This window comes from Cervus elaphus, chromosome 10 (genome assembly GCF_910594005.1).
Source record: "Cervus elaphus chromosome 10, mCerEla1.1, whole genome shotgun sequence".
Taxonomy (NCBI): domain Eukaryota; kingdom Metazoa; phylum Chordata; class Mammalia; order Artiodactyla; family Cervidae; genus Cervus; species Cervus elaphus.
The window spans coordinates 28,909,233-28,923,260 of record NC_057824.1 but is presented as its reverse complement, the minus strand read 5'-3'; the positions used below and the strand labels follow the sequence as shown (position 1 = coordinate 28,923,260).

Sequence of the window (14,028 nt, the reverse complement as noted above, 5' to 3'; positions counted from 1 at the left end):
CATCCTTTGTTGTCCCCTTCTCCTCCTGCCTCCAATCTTTCCCAGCATCAGGGCTTTTTCTAACAAGTCAACTCTGCATCAGGTGGCCAAAATAGTGGCGCTTCAGCTTCAGCAACAGTCCTTCCAATGAATATTCAGGACTGATTTCCTTTAGGATTGACTGGTTTGATCTCTTTGCAGTCCAAGGGACTCTTAAGAGTCTTCTCCAGCACCACAGTTCAAAAGCGTCAATTCTTTGGCACTCAGCCTAAGTCCAGCTCTCACTTGCCCAGGGCCACACCAAAGTGTGGTGTAAATTCAGGATTGGAACCCAGATCCCCATCCAGAGTCCGTTTTCACCATTGTAGCCAGGCACAGCCCTGCCCATCTGGATGTATGTCCTGTCATGACTATGACCACCCCCCACCACTATGTGAGGTTCATCATTTTCCCCCCCTCCCCCACCAAACACAGGTGGACTCCATCTTCCACAGGTGTCCCTTCTCAGGAGCCCAGGGGTCCCGGTCTCTATGACCTGGTGGCTGCTCTCATTGGACTCTGACACCTCACTGCCTTAGGACCCAAGTCTGAGCATCACAACCACTCCCCCAGCCCCACATGACAGCTGGGCTCCTGGAGGCATCTCATGACATCCAGCCCCCTCTTTATCCAGCTTCTAGGACCGTCTGCCCTCACCGCCATCGCTGTCTTTGTGAGCCTCCTCCCTCTGAATTTCTTCATCACCAAAAAGAGGAACCACCATCAGGTTTGGCATTTGGAAGAAGGCCGGAAGTGGGTGGCAAGCCTGCAGGTCTCAGGACCCGCGCTGGTGCAGGGCAGGGGGGAGGAGGGAGGTGCAGGGTAGGGGTGGGAGCTTGTGGTGGTTGCAGAGAGGGAATATTCCAGACTTCCTATCCTCTCCTCTCTTCTTCCCTCTGGTCCCAGGAAGAGCAAATGAGGCAGAAGGACTGTCGGGCGCGGCTCACCAGCTGCATCCTCAGGAACGTGAGGACGGTCAAGTACCACGGCTGGGAGGGAGCCTTTCTGGACAGAGTCCTGCACATCCGGGCCCAGGAGCTGGGCGCCTTGAAGACCTCCAGCCTCCTCTTCTCCGTGTCTCTGGTGTCCTTCCAAGTGTCCACGTTTCTGGTGATGTCACTCTGGTCCCTCTGCAGAGCAAGGACTGGGGGAGGGAGTGCTGGGGGTGTGGGATGAGGGCTCCCCATATAGGGTCATGGGGTCACCATCACACAGAGTGACCGTCACAGACTGACCATCACCTAGCATGACCCTCGTTATCACCAACCCCTGGAAAGGAAGCCCCCACCCAGTGACATTTAGAACCACACGTGCCCCCAGGACCTAGAGCGCTCCGTGGTGGCTGCTACCTGCAGCTTGAGTCATCTTCCCAGAGTCTAGAGTCATAAATCCCACCATGTCTAGAACCATGAAAATGCTAACAAGATGGAAAAATGCATCATTGTTCAATGCCTGGAACTAAGAATTTCTGATACTAAGAGTGGGGGCCACATACACACAACTCCCTCCATCACTAGCAGAATTTGGGGGACGATCTGGGTGGAAGAGAACCCATTCCAACATGGCAGGTGTGGCCACGTGGCCCCTGGAGACCTGCAGCTGGCCGCCTTCCCAGGCCGCGTTTAGCCGCTGATTGTCACCGCCTGTGTCTCACCCAGGTGGCACTGGTTGTATTTGCTGTCCATACTCTGGTGGCCGAGGAGAACGCCATGGACGCCGAGAAAGCCTTCGTGACCCTCACGGTTCTCAACATCCTCAACAAGGCCCAGGCTTTCCTGCCCTTCTCCATCCACTCCGTCGTCCAGGTGAGGCCGCGGGGAGGGGAGGCTGTCTGGGAGGAGCCTTGCAGACTGTGCTGAAACCATGAAACAAGACAGGGAAAGAGACGGGCGGTCACAGTGGGAAGAAGCCGGCAAACATCCTCAAAATAGGCAGCATCACCTTTCTAGCAAATCCATCTGCGAGGATTCATTCTGGTCCCTTTTTTCCATTAATACAAAGGGATTTCATTTCATTTCTCTTCCTTTACTGTCTCTACTCACACTGTGCCTCCTTGGGTTAATGAAAATGAGAAAACTGCTCCAGCTGAGACATTCCTATTTATTCTTACATCCCGGAAGATGGGTTTGGGGCTGGGAGCGGAGACACCCCCAGGTGGACAGAGTTTGTAATCGTTCCTGATGACAGGCAATCAAAAAAGCCACCATCCTCCTCCCTGGTCTGGTCTGCAGAATGGAAGCAAGGAGGTGGGAGGTCACCACCAGCATTGCGCCAACCTCATGCGCTTCATTGTCCGCGACCTGGAAAGCTTTGTGCTGTTGCCTTGTACATGCGTAGGGCTTGGTAGGCAGGAAGCTTTCCCCCTATCCTGAGGCACCCGACACCCAAAGTCTGAGTTCCTTTGTGGCCCTTAGGGTACAGCTGACCTAAGGCTTTGGTTTCTCCAGGCCCGGGTGTCCTTTGACCGCCTGGCTGCGTTCCTCTCCCTGGAAGAAACTGACCCTGGGGCTGTGGACTCGAGTCCCTCCAGATGCGGTGAGATCTGAGTTTAGCAAGAGGGGGTGGGAGAGACAAGAGACCCAGCAGGGCCCCCCTTCCCACTGGTGGAATGCCAGGACCCCAGCTGGGGGCTACCAGCGATGGGACTGCATGTGCAGACCATGCCGTAGGCTGTGTTACTTGGAAACAGGTACTGTGTATGAATCCTCCCCTTGTGACTAAGGAAGCATCAAGCTGCTTACCTACAAGTCGTCCGAATCCAAATTCTGGTTCCAGCATGGACCCCAGGATGGGTGACCTTGACCAGTTATTAATCCGCCTGAGCCTCAGTGTTCCCATCTGCCAAATGGACATGGTGATCATCATAACACCTCTGCACAGGACTGTTGTGAGGGTTGAATGGGTCCTCTGAAGCCTTGCAGTTAGAGCAGGGCCCTGCACCAAGTCAGCATCCAAAGCATTTTAGTTATTATTAGAATTATTATTGGTAAAAATCCTCTTTGCTGAAAGAAGTCAGCAAAGAGACCTCTAAATAACCCCAAATTGGTGTTTCTGAGGTTCCTCATGGCTCTGGCACGTTTTCAGGTGGGCACAGCCCTGTTTAGCCGAATTGGTGTGATTCGGGTGTTTGGAGGTGGATGCTGGCTTGGAATCCCAGGATTGCCTTGCCAGCTGTGGGGTCCAGGCAGTAACAGCCCCACTCCTGGCCTCTGCTCCCCACTGTGGCAACCCACCTCCACCAGGACTGTCCTGAGGGCCACCAAGAGAGAGCAGGCCCCCGACTCTCAGGAGCTGCCCGATAACTAGCTTAGGGTCTTAGATGTCATGCCTGAATCCTGGCAGGAGGCCCCGTAGACCCTGGACCAGAAACCCCTGAGTGTATTTAAGTAATGACTCTGACACACTTGGTCACCTGCCTGCGACCAGAGCCTCACCACGCCCCCACGCCCCCACCCCAGTCCTTGCTCTTCCCGTGAAGGTGTGTGACAGTGAGGTTAACACAAACACCTACAGCTGACAGTGACCGAGCATTTACCATGAGCCAGCACTTTGGAAGTGCTTTACTTAGCAATGACCCCCTCGAACCTCACCACAGGGTAGGTGCTCCCATGACCCACCCACTTTACAGACAGAAATGCAGACATACCCCCACACCCCAGACTGTTAAGAATGGACAAGCACCCAGAGCAGGGTAGCCAAACTCACAAAGAAAAACCCAGGACTCCCAGTTAAATCTGAATTTCACGTATTAAGAAATTTGGAATTTTTAGCATATCTCCCATGCAACAGGTGGGGCAAAATTATCCTGGAAAAGTGCTCATGGTTTATCTGAAATTCAGATATAACTGGGCATCCTGCAGTGTGTCTGAAACCCTCCCCTAGAGACCATCCAGTCCAGTGGGTGTTGACTACTTATTAAATGTAGTATTCTCAGGCCTCACCCTCAAGGAGAGTCTCCTTTATTGGTTTGAGCTGAACCATGGAGAGCTTTGTGTTTTTTTAAAAAAAAATCTTTCCAGGTGATTCTAAATGTGTATTCAGGGTCCGAAACCACTAATCTGGTGCCTCCCTTGTTACATGGATAAAATATCTGAGACCCAGAGACATGGGGAGACTATATGTCCCTGGTTACGTCAATGGTCCCAGTGAAATTAATAACACTCCATCTCCAGAGTCCTGGATCAGGTGATAAATTGTATCAGCTACCCTCTAACCTTTTCTGTGAAGGACCCAATTGTACTTATTTTAAGCTTTCCAAGTCCTTTTTTCTCTGTTATAACTGCTCACCTCTGCTTTTCTAGTGTGAAAGCAACCCAAGGAATACATAAATGAATGGGCGTGGCTGTGTTCCAATAAAACCTTATAGAAATAGGCAGCAGACAGGATCTGGCCCCTAGGCTGTGGTTTGCCAACCACTGAGTTATGTAACCATCCTACAGGGAGGGAGTGTGACCACCGCAGGGTCACACAAGCCGGTGCGTAGAGGGGCAGTCTGTTTAGTGGGGGAGATTTCCTGCTGCCCGTGGGTGTCCTGGAGGAGGGGCGAGCCGGGAGCACCTCGTGTAACTGGCCTTGTATGCCTTGTAGCTGCTGGGGAGGACTGCATCCGGATACAGGAAGGTACCTTCGCCTGGTCCCAGGAGAGCGCTCCCTGCCTGCACAGGTACAGGTGGTTTCCCTGGTAACAGCCTTCCCTTCGATGTTGATGAGGTGGGGGACGACGGGAAAGTGAGAGTTCCCACAGACAGATGGGGAACAGGGTTTCTGAGCCTTGCCTATCAGGGAGGAGATGCCCCTCTGGTCCCCAGGCTGGTCATGTTGCTGTTGAGGGTAGGCCTGGCCAAGAGGAGCCCCAGGGTCCAGTCATCCATGGCCTCGTCTGTCCCTGCCATGTCAGACTGGCCATTGTCACCTCCAGCCCCCAGCTCTTTGGCTGGGTCTCTGTGGTAGAAAACCCCAGCCAACCCCAAAGCTCCCTGTGAAGGGAGAGGAAACACCCTGGACTGTATCTGTGTTGCTTGTCATCCACTCATTTCATAGTGTTTATTGAGCACTTGCTATGTGCCAGACTCTGTTCTAGGAACTGGGAATAGAGTGAAGAAAACAGACAAGGACCCTGTGCTCTTGGGGCTGACATTCTGATGGTAGGGGGTGGGGTGGGGGTGGGGCAGGGGGCACAAGTGAGAAATCAGGGTGAGGGGGCAGAGTGATGTCAAGGGAGGGGTATGTGCAGTGAGGGAAGGCCTGGCATTTGAACAGAGGTCAGATAACGGGAAGGAATGAGCCTTGCACATGTTTGGGAGAGGAGCTTTCTAGGCAGTGGGAGGAGCAAGTGCCAAGGTCCTGAGGCAGGTGTGTGCCTGGACCCAGGATCTCCACCTCTGCACCACTGACATTTGGGGCTGAGAGTTCTGTGTGGTGGGGGCTGTCCTGTGCCCGGCCGCAGGATTAGCGGAACTCCCAGTATCAACCTACTAGATTCGAGAGCAGCCCCACCAGGTGTGACAGCCGAAAGTACCTCCAGACTTTGCCACTTGACACTTGTGGGGCACGATCCCCCAGGTGTGTTTGAGAAACAGGATATCAGAATGGCTGCAGTGATGGGATGCTGGGCGTCCTTCATGATTGTCAGAACCTCACCTTTTACCCCAAGTGAAGCGGGAACTTTTGGGGCGCCCATGGGGGAGTTGGGTTTGAACAGGTCCCTCGGGCCCTATGGGGGATGGACTGCAGGGCATGGACAGGGTGGGGGGCAAGGGCTTCAGTAGCGACAGTGGTGAGGAGCCTGTGGCTGTGACCTGGGCAACAGGAGATGCTAGTTAAATCCTCCCAACCAGTAAACTCTGTGCATGAGTACATGTGTACGTATGGGTGTACATGTGTGTGTGCACACAGGTGTGTGTGAGAGAGCATTTGTGTATGCACGTGTGTGTGCACAGATTGTGTGTATGTCATGTGCATGTCTCTGTGCACATGTGTGGTGTGCATGTGTATGTGTACTTGTGTGAGCATGTGCATCTGTGTGCAGTCTGTGTGTGTACTGCATGTGGGCACAGTTACATGTGCCCTTGTGTATGCTGGCATGTGTGTATCTGTGTACAGGTGTGCATGGGGTATGGTGTAGTGAGTGTGCACAGACTCATGTGTGCATCTATGTACACATGTACATGTGTGTGTGGTATAGTGAGTGTGCACAGACCTGTGTGTGTGCATCTGTGTACACATGTGCATGCATGTGTAATGTGAGTGTGCACAGACCCATGTATGCATGTGTATACCTGTGTACACATGTGCATGTGTGTGGTGTAGTTTGCCCAGACCCATGTGTGTACACGTGTGCATGGTGTGTGATATAGTGAGTGTGCACAGACTGTGTGTGTGTGCATCTGTCTACACATGTGCATGCATGTGTGATGTGAGTGTACACCAACCTAAGTGTACATGTGTGTATCTGTGTACACGTGTGCATGTGTGTGTGGTGTAGTGTGCCCAGACCCATGTGCGTACACATGTGTATGGGGTGTGGTATAGGGAATGTGCACAGACCTGTGTGTGTGCATGTGTGTATCTGTGTACACATGTGCATGTGTGTGTGGTATAGTGAGTGTGCACAGACCCATGTGTACATGTGTGTATTTGTGTGCATGTGTGTGTGGTGTAGTGTGCCCAGACCCATGTGCGTACACATGTGCATGTGTGTGTGGTATAGTGAGTGTGCACAGACCCGTGTGTGTGTGTGCATCTGTGTACACATGTGCATGCATGTGTGGGCACGTGTACAGTCACATGCAGGATGGCAGCTCGCATAGCCATACAGGGGTTGGGAGAGGAAGGAGGGCCCCAGACATCCTCTTAGCAGCCCCCCATCCTGGGTGAGTCACCAGCAGCCAAGGCCGGTTGTCTGGGGTTCACCAGCTCTGCCCGGACTCAGGCTGAGTCCTACTCAGGGACACGTCACCCCTTCTGTGTCACCAGGATCAACCTCACGGTGCCCCAGGGCTGCCTGCTCGCTGTCGTTGGTCCCGTGGGGGCAGGAAAGTCCTCCCTGCTGTCTGCCCTCCTCGGGGAGCTGGCCAAGGTGGAGGGGTCCGTGAGCATCAAGGTGAGGCCGGGCCCCTGCCATTCACTGGACTGTCCCCCGCCTCTGCTCCTCCCGGTTCACCGTCTCACAGCTAAGCTCCCCACTGCCTTTCACCACTGCCAAGAGCCTGGCTCCCACCGCTCCTCCAAAACTGCTCCCAACCCCGTCCCCATCAGTCTGTTTGTCTTTAGGGTCCGGTGGCTTACGTGCCCCAGGAGGCCTGGGTCCAGAACATGTCTGTGGTGGACAATGTGTGCTTCGGGCAGGAGCTGGATGCACCGTGGCTGGAGACGGTCCTGGAGGCCTGTGCCCTGTGGCCAGATGTGGATGGCTTCCCTGCAGGGGTCCACACCCGAACCGGGGAGCAGGTGAGGGTCCTGGGGGGCCTTCATGGGCCAGGGAGGCGGGGCGGCTGGGGGCCATTGGCTGCCCTGACCTGTGAGGGAAGGACACAGGGGAGACAGAGTGGGCAAGAAAGTAGGGGAGGAAAGGGGCCCAGCTCAGGGCCAGGCACATAGCAAGTGCTCAATAAATAGTCTTTAATGAGAATGGTTGGAAATGGAGACTGAAGAGAGGCCGGGAGACATGGCAGGGGTTGGTGGGGTGGGGGGTGGGGGCTCTCGAACAACTGGGAATGAGGTGACCCAGGCTCCTGCCCTGCCTGTCTGCATGACAATGGTCAGATTGCTTCCTCTCTCAGGACCTCACCAAGAGATCTGGGTTGAGATGTCTGATAAATGGGATGTGTGCATCCAGAGCTATGGGTTGGGCCAGGATTGACAAACTATGACCCACAGGTCAAATCCGGCCCACCAGCTGGGTTTGTAAATAAAGTTTTATTGGAACCCAGCCACGCACATTGATTTACCTGTAGTCCATGGCTGCACTTGCACGATGAGGGCAGAGATGAGCAGCTGTAACAGAGACTAGGGTGGGGATGGGGCAGCAAAGCTTTATTTATTTATTTTTGGCTGCACTGGATCTGCGTTGCTGCACATGGGCTTTCTGTAGTTGCGGAGAGCGGGGCCTGCTCTAGTGGCGGTGCACAGGCTTCTCACTGCAGTGGCTTCTCTTTGTTGCAGAGCATGAGCTCTGTGGTACACGGGGCTTCGGCAGTTGCAACATGTGAGTTCAGTAGTTGTGGGACACAGGCTTAGTTGCTCCACAGCATATGGGATCTTCCCAGACCAGGGATCAAACCAGTATCCCCCTGCATTGCAAGATGGCTTCTTAACCACTGGACCACCAAGAAAGTCCCTGCAAACCTTTAAAGAGTTACTATCTGGCCCTTTATAGAACACATTTGCTGACCCTTGGATTAAGGAATTGAGAGTGGGAAAATGGGAGATAAAGTTAAGTAAATGGGTAAGGTTTCCTGGAAGGAAGAGGAGAGTTTCCAGGAAAGGGTCTGGAGGAGCCAGAAAGAGCAGCTGAGAGGGAACATCTGGGGAGAAAGACAAGGCGTCCTGCAGCCAAGGGGAGGGAGTGGGGTGCCTGCTGCCTTCCACCTCTGTCCACCTATGTCACATCCTAAACCAAACATGATTTCCCATTCCCTGCTCCCCTGAAACCCACCCCATCCTAGGTAATGGAAGCTCCATCCTTGCAGAGCTCAGAGCCCAAACCTCAGTGTCCTCCTTGATTCTCTCTTTTTCTTACACCCATGTCTAATCCCTCAGCAAATCCTGCTGGATCCCCCTTTGAGGTAGACCTAGGATGTTCCACACTTACCCCAACATCAGCTCTCCCCACACAATAGCCATGCAGTAAATATGAGTGGAATGATGAATGAATGAAAATAAGGACTGAGAAGTTCCTGCTGGATTAGGCAACAGGGCAGTGACCAGTGTCCATGAGGAAGGCTGTATCAGTGAAGAAATGGGAATAGAAACTGGACTCGAGGGGAGGGAGAGGCAGATGCAGGAAGCTTGGCTGGAAAGGGGAGAAGCCAGGCAGGGTGCAGGCTGGGGGGATGTTGTCTTGAGAGCGAGTGTTTCAAGTTGGAGGTGGCCATGGAGGACAGGCAGTGTGAGCCGTAGCTCGCTCTGGTGAGCAGACGTGTCCCCCACCACACTGGCATTGCAGGTGTGATGGCATCCAGGTTCCTGTCCCTCCCGTGTCACCACAGGGCATGAATCTCTCTGGGGGCCAGAAGCAGCGGCTGAGCCTGGCCCGGGCCGTCTACAGGAAGGCTGATGTGTACCTGCTGGATGACCCCTTGGCAGCCCTGGATGCCCGTGTTGGCCAGCACGTTTTCAACCAGGTCATTGGGCCTGATGGGCTGCTCCGGGGGACGGTAAGTTTGGGAAAATGTCTAAGAGGCCATAGTGCAAAGGTAGAGAAAGTTCTAACCTACATCTGCTCACCACCACCCTCCTGGAATTCAGTTTTCCTCTTTGTAATGGTCAGCTTTTGCTGTGACCACGCTGCATAACAAACAGCCCCCAAATCTCGGTGGCTCCCACCTTCAGTCATTTCTTGCCTACGGGTCTGTGGTTAAACTACCACAGCTCTGCGTCAGGTCACTGGCCAGGTTCAGGTGAACTGTGTCTTCTGGTTTCGAGACAGGTTGAAGGAGCTCCTTTACTTCTCTGTTGGAACATGCCGTTTTCAAGAAACAGGGCAGGAGCACAAGAAGGGAAGGTCTCCCCACTCTGAGCCCCCAGGACACTGCCAGCCCCCTCCCCCAGTTCTGGAACAGTGGTCAAGTGCATGAGTGTAACTTCCATCCCTTCCTGCCAGACTCGGATTCTCGTCACCCACGCACTCCATGTCCTGCCCCAGGCTGATTGGATCGTGGTACTGGAAGATGGGGCCATTGCAGAGATGGGTTCCTTCCAGGAGCTGCTACACAGGAAGGGGGCCCTGGTGGGCCTTCTGGATGGAGCCAGACAGCCAGGAGATGGAGGAGAAGGAGGTACCGGCTGGGTTTTCCTGGTTCTCTGTGCCTGGCTTCTGCTACCCTTGGAGAGGAGGTTACACAGCTCCCACTGGCCAGAGCGGAGCCTTCAGACCACACCCTCCCTAAAGGCCCAGGCCAGAGGCAGATGGCCCTCCCATGCGGCCACCCGTCCCCCAGTTGGTGCCAGTGGAACTTTCTATGAGCCAGGGGCTGTGCTAAGTTCTTCTATAAACATGCATTGTCTTATTTGGTCTTCACAACCCCCCATGAGGCACTGTACAGTTATTTTTTTCACCTAATTTTTCATTTTTTTCATGCAAATGCATGAGTCCAACTTTCATGTGTATATGTCTTTATATAAGCCAGGCTCACATCTCTTCATTGCAGTGGTGGTTCACAGACTTTTGGATGCAAAAATTTACTTGAAATGCTCATTTAAAATGCCATTCCAAGCTCTCCCTGTGAAGATTTTGGGATTCAAAGGCTTTTGATGATTGCGATCAATATACCACACTTTGAGTAACAAGGCTGAAATATGATATACCTAGACTAGCTTCTCAGCCTTTTGGCTAAGGTCAAGGGCATGTGTGCATAGTTGCTCAGTTATGCCTGACTCTTTGCAACCCTTTGGACTGGAGCCCACCAGCCTCTTCTGTCCATGGGATTCTCCAGGCAAGACTACTGGAGTGGGTTGCCATTTCCTTCTCCAGGGGATCTTCCTGACCCAGGGATCCAACCCATGTCCTCTGTGTCTCTGGTATTGTAGGCAGATCCTTTACCTGCTGATCTATCAGGAAAGGTCAAGTATAGTATGAAGTCTTCCCTGGCGGCTCAGTGGTGAAGAATCTGCTTACTGACGCAGGAGATGCAGGTGGGATCCCTGAATCAGGAAGATCCCCTAGAGTAGGAAGTGGCAACCCACTCCAGTATTCTTGCCTGGAAAATTCCATGGACAGAAGAGCCTGGTGGGCTGCAGTCCACGGGATGCAAAGAGTTGGACATGACTTAGTGACTGAAAACAGACTAGTATACCTAGATGTACTGTGATAGACCAAATAAGGCTTTAAGAATGTAGCTCTTGACTGGTAAATGTAACTTAATGGTAAGTAAATTATACCATTTTATATCAAAACAAGTATAGATAAGTAGGTATTCATACAAATCTTCAAGACAGCCATGCAAGAAAGCTTTGTGTTTTTTGTGGGTGCTATGTGGTACCACAGAGATAGCATTTGATTTTGTTATTAGATGGGGAGTGTGCACTTTTTCATTGAATTGCCGGCAGTTTGAAAGTTTGACGTTTGTGTTGGGACAGGGGATTCATCCTGAGTTTATTATTTATGTCATGATTAAACCTGCTGAGTTATGTAGCGTTATCAGAAGCATTGTTGGATGGGACTTCCCCGGCAGTTCAGTGGTTAAGACTCTGGGTTCCTGGTGCCAGGGCCATGGGTTCAATCCCCCATGCTGCATGGTGTGGCCTGGCCAAGAGCTTCCTCGGGATTGGGTGCTGGGGCAGCAGATTTAGGGTGCAACCATAGACTCTGGGCACCCACTGCTGCCTGCCCTTGGACAGGACCCACCACCCCAGGCCCCAAGCACATCCAGCGCCCCCATGGCCTCATGGTGGACAAGGAGGAAGGGGACGGGGCTGCCAGGGCTCGGCAGTGGGGTCCAGGTCAGAGCAGGAAGGGGCCCACAACGTGCTCACGAGAGTGTTCTGTGAGTCCATCCCGTTGTGCAATTATCGCAACCACTTTTCAGAGGAGCAACTCAGCCAAAAGAGAGTTAAATAATTTGCCCGAGGTCTCAAGATTAGAACTTGGGTGTGTTCGGCCCCTGAGTCTGTGGTTGGAACTGCTACAGGTACCGAGCAAGGAGGTCACTTGGTGCCTTGAGGTCAGAGGTCCCGGGCGTGCCAGCTAGGGGTTCTACCTACCCAGAGAACACAATCCTTACTGGAAAAATTGACAGTGTTCTGGTAGGAAAGTCAGCGTTCCACGTTCAGCGACAGTGATGATAAAAGAGCTGCCAGGGTCACTTTCATTAACCACCTAGCACCTGTGAGCTCAGTACTGTACTTCAGTTCAGTCACTCAGTCATGTCCGACTCTTTGCGACCCCATGAACCGCAGCACGCCAGGCCTCCCTGTCCATCACCAACTCCCGGAGTCCACCCAAACCCATGTCCATTGAGTTGGTGATGCCATCCAGCCATCTCATCCTCTGTCGTCCCCTTCTCCTCCCGCCCTCAATCCTTCCCAGCATCAGGGTCTTTTCCAATGAGTCAGCTCTTCGCATGAGGTGGCCAAAGTACTGGAGTTTCAGCTTCAGCATCAGTCCTTCCAGTGAACACCCAGGACTGATCTCCTTTAGGATTGACTGTACTTACCTTCATTAAAAAAAATTTATTTATTTAACTGGAGGATAGTTACAGTATTGTGATGACCTTGGCCATACAGCCACATGAATCAGCCATCGGCATACCTGTGTCCCCTCCCTCCCTCCTGAAGCCCCCACTCCCTGCCCACCTCCCTCCCCACTCCATCCCTCCAGGTTGTCACAGAGCATCAGCTTGAAACATGTACATGACCACTTGTAAAATAGCCAGTGGGAGTTTGATGTATGACACGGGGAAGCCTCCATTTTTTAGATGAGAACCGAAGCCTGGAAGTTCAAGGACTGGTCCAAGTTGACCTGATTCGTAAGTGGCAGTACCAGGGTTTGACCCTCCATCTGTTTGCTGTTTGCTGCCCCTCCAAGACAGAGTCGGGGCTCACAGCCCGTTTTCCCCCATCCCAGGCTCCGCCTCCTCTGCTAAGCAGTGGCTCGCCCTGGTAAAGTCCCTAGGTGTTGATTCACTGTGTCACCCACCTGGACCTTGAAGATGGGACCCTCCCAGCCTAGGGGATGGTGGGCAGGAGGGTCCTTCCTTCAGGAGAGGACATCTGAGGTTGGGTGAGAGCTACCTGGAAAAGAACATTCCAGAAACAAGTGAACTGCTTGTGCAAGGGCATTGGGGGGACTCAAGTGGTTGGACTTGGTGCAGTGATTATTGCTGTTTCCCAGCCCCAAGTTCACAGCAGATGCTTGGTTATTTTTGCCAAGTGAATAAGTGAGTGAATTAATGAGGTTCCGGGAAGAACCCAGGGAGGACGGAGTGAGAGAGAAGGAGCCAGGTGAGAGGATGCAGATGCTCAGCTAGTGAAGGCCACACAGCCAGTGGGTGTCAGAGCCAGCATCCGGACCCCGAGGTACCGAGCTCCATCGAGTGACGCGGCTCCCTTGACCTTGCAGAAGCAGAACCCCCGGCCGGTGCCAAGGACCCCAGAGGCTCTGCCGCAGGTGGGAGGCCTGAGGGCGGATCAGAGAGGTGAGTTCGCTGTGGTTCTGAGCACTGGGAGGGCCCGAAAGCTGAGGCTGAAGCTGAGGCGCTGTGTGACCGCCTTCATTTCAGGAGGGTGGGGCGGCCCCAACCATTCTGGATTGAACACCTGCTGAAGACCCACCACGGGGCCCAGTGCAGGGTGACTCACCAGAGACCACCGGCTGGTCAGTTAGCCAAAATGACTAAGTGCCCACGTGTCCCTTTCACAGAATGACCAGTCTGCCCTCAGGTGTGATGAAGGCCGTGGAGTTTGTCAGAGCTGTCTCGTGGCTGCAGTGGGGCAGGGCCAGTGCAAAGAAGGAGTCAGGCCAGGCTTGTTAGTGTCCGTGCCAGGCCCCGTGGCTCATGCTTTGAGGGACATCAGTGTCACTTGGTGCTGGCGGAGTCACCAGGGGGAGGCCTGGTGTCCCCCTTTCTCCAGCTCCCTCTAGCCACTCACTGATGGACTCACTGAGGTGCCATCTGCAGCAAGGGGATGGGCCACCTGTGCGCTCCATTCTTATGGGAAGTGACCTTGCAAAACAGAACAATAGACCACTGGGCGCCAATTGTTGGGGGACCACAGGGGGAAGTGGAGGGACCTCAGTCCCTGAGGCTGGGACCGGTTCCTCCCATCACAGCCAGAGCACTCCTGGCCATT

General features: G+C 53.4%; 1 protein-coding gene across 1 annotated transcript in view; it reads left to right on the top strand.

Annotated features, from left to right (window-relative positions):
• ABCC6 (ATP binding cassette subfamily C member 6) overlaps positions 1-14,028 on the top strand; it is a 64,541-nt gene that overhangs the window by 27,636 nt on the left and 22,877 nt on the right. The window contains exons 11-20 of the mRNA XM_043914406.1: positions 653-745; positions 925-1,128; positions 1,677-1,823; positions 2,466-2,553; positions 4,606-4,681; positions 6,994-7,120; positions 7,291-7,467; positions 9,228-9,395; positions 9,842-10,016; positions 13,298-13,373. Of these exons, the coding sequence (XP_043770341.1) occupies positions 653-745; positions 925-1,128; positions 1,677-1,823; positions 2,466-2,553; positions 4,606-4,681; positions 6,994-7,120; positions 7,291-7,467; positions 9,228-9,395; positions 9,842-10,016; positions 13,298-13,373 (1,331 nt within the window). The remainder of the gene's footprint in view (positions 1-652; positions 746-924; positions 1,129-1,676; positions 1,824-2,465; positions 2,554-4,605; positions 4,682-6,993; positions 7,121-7,290; positions 7,468-9,227; positions 9,396-9,841; positions 10,017-13,297; positions 13,374-14,028) is intronic.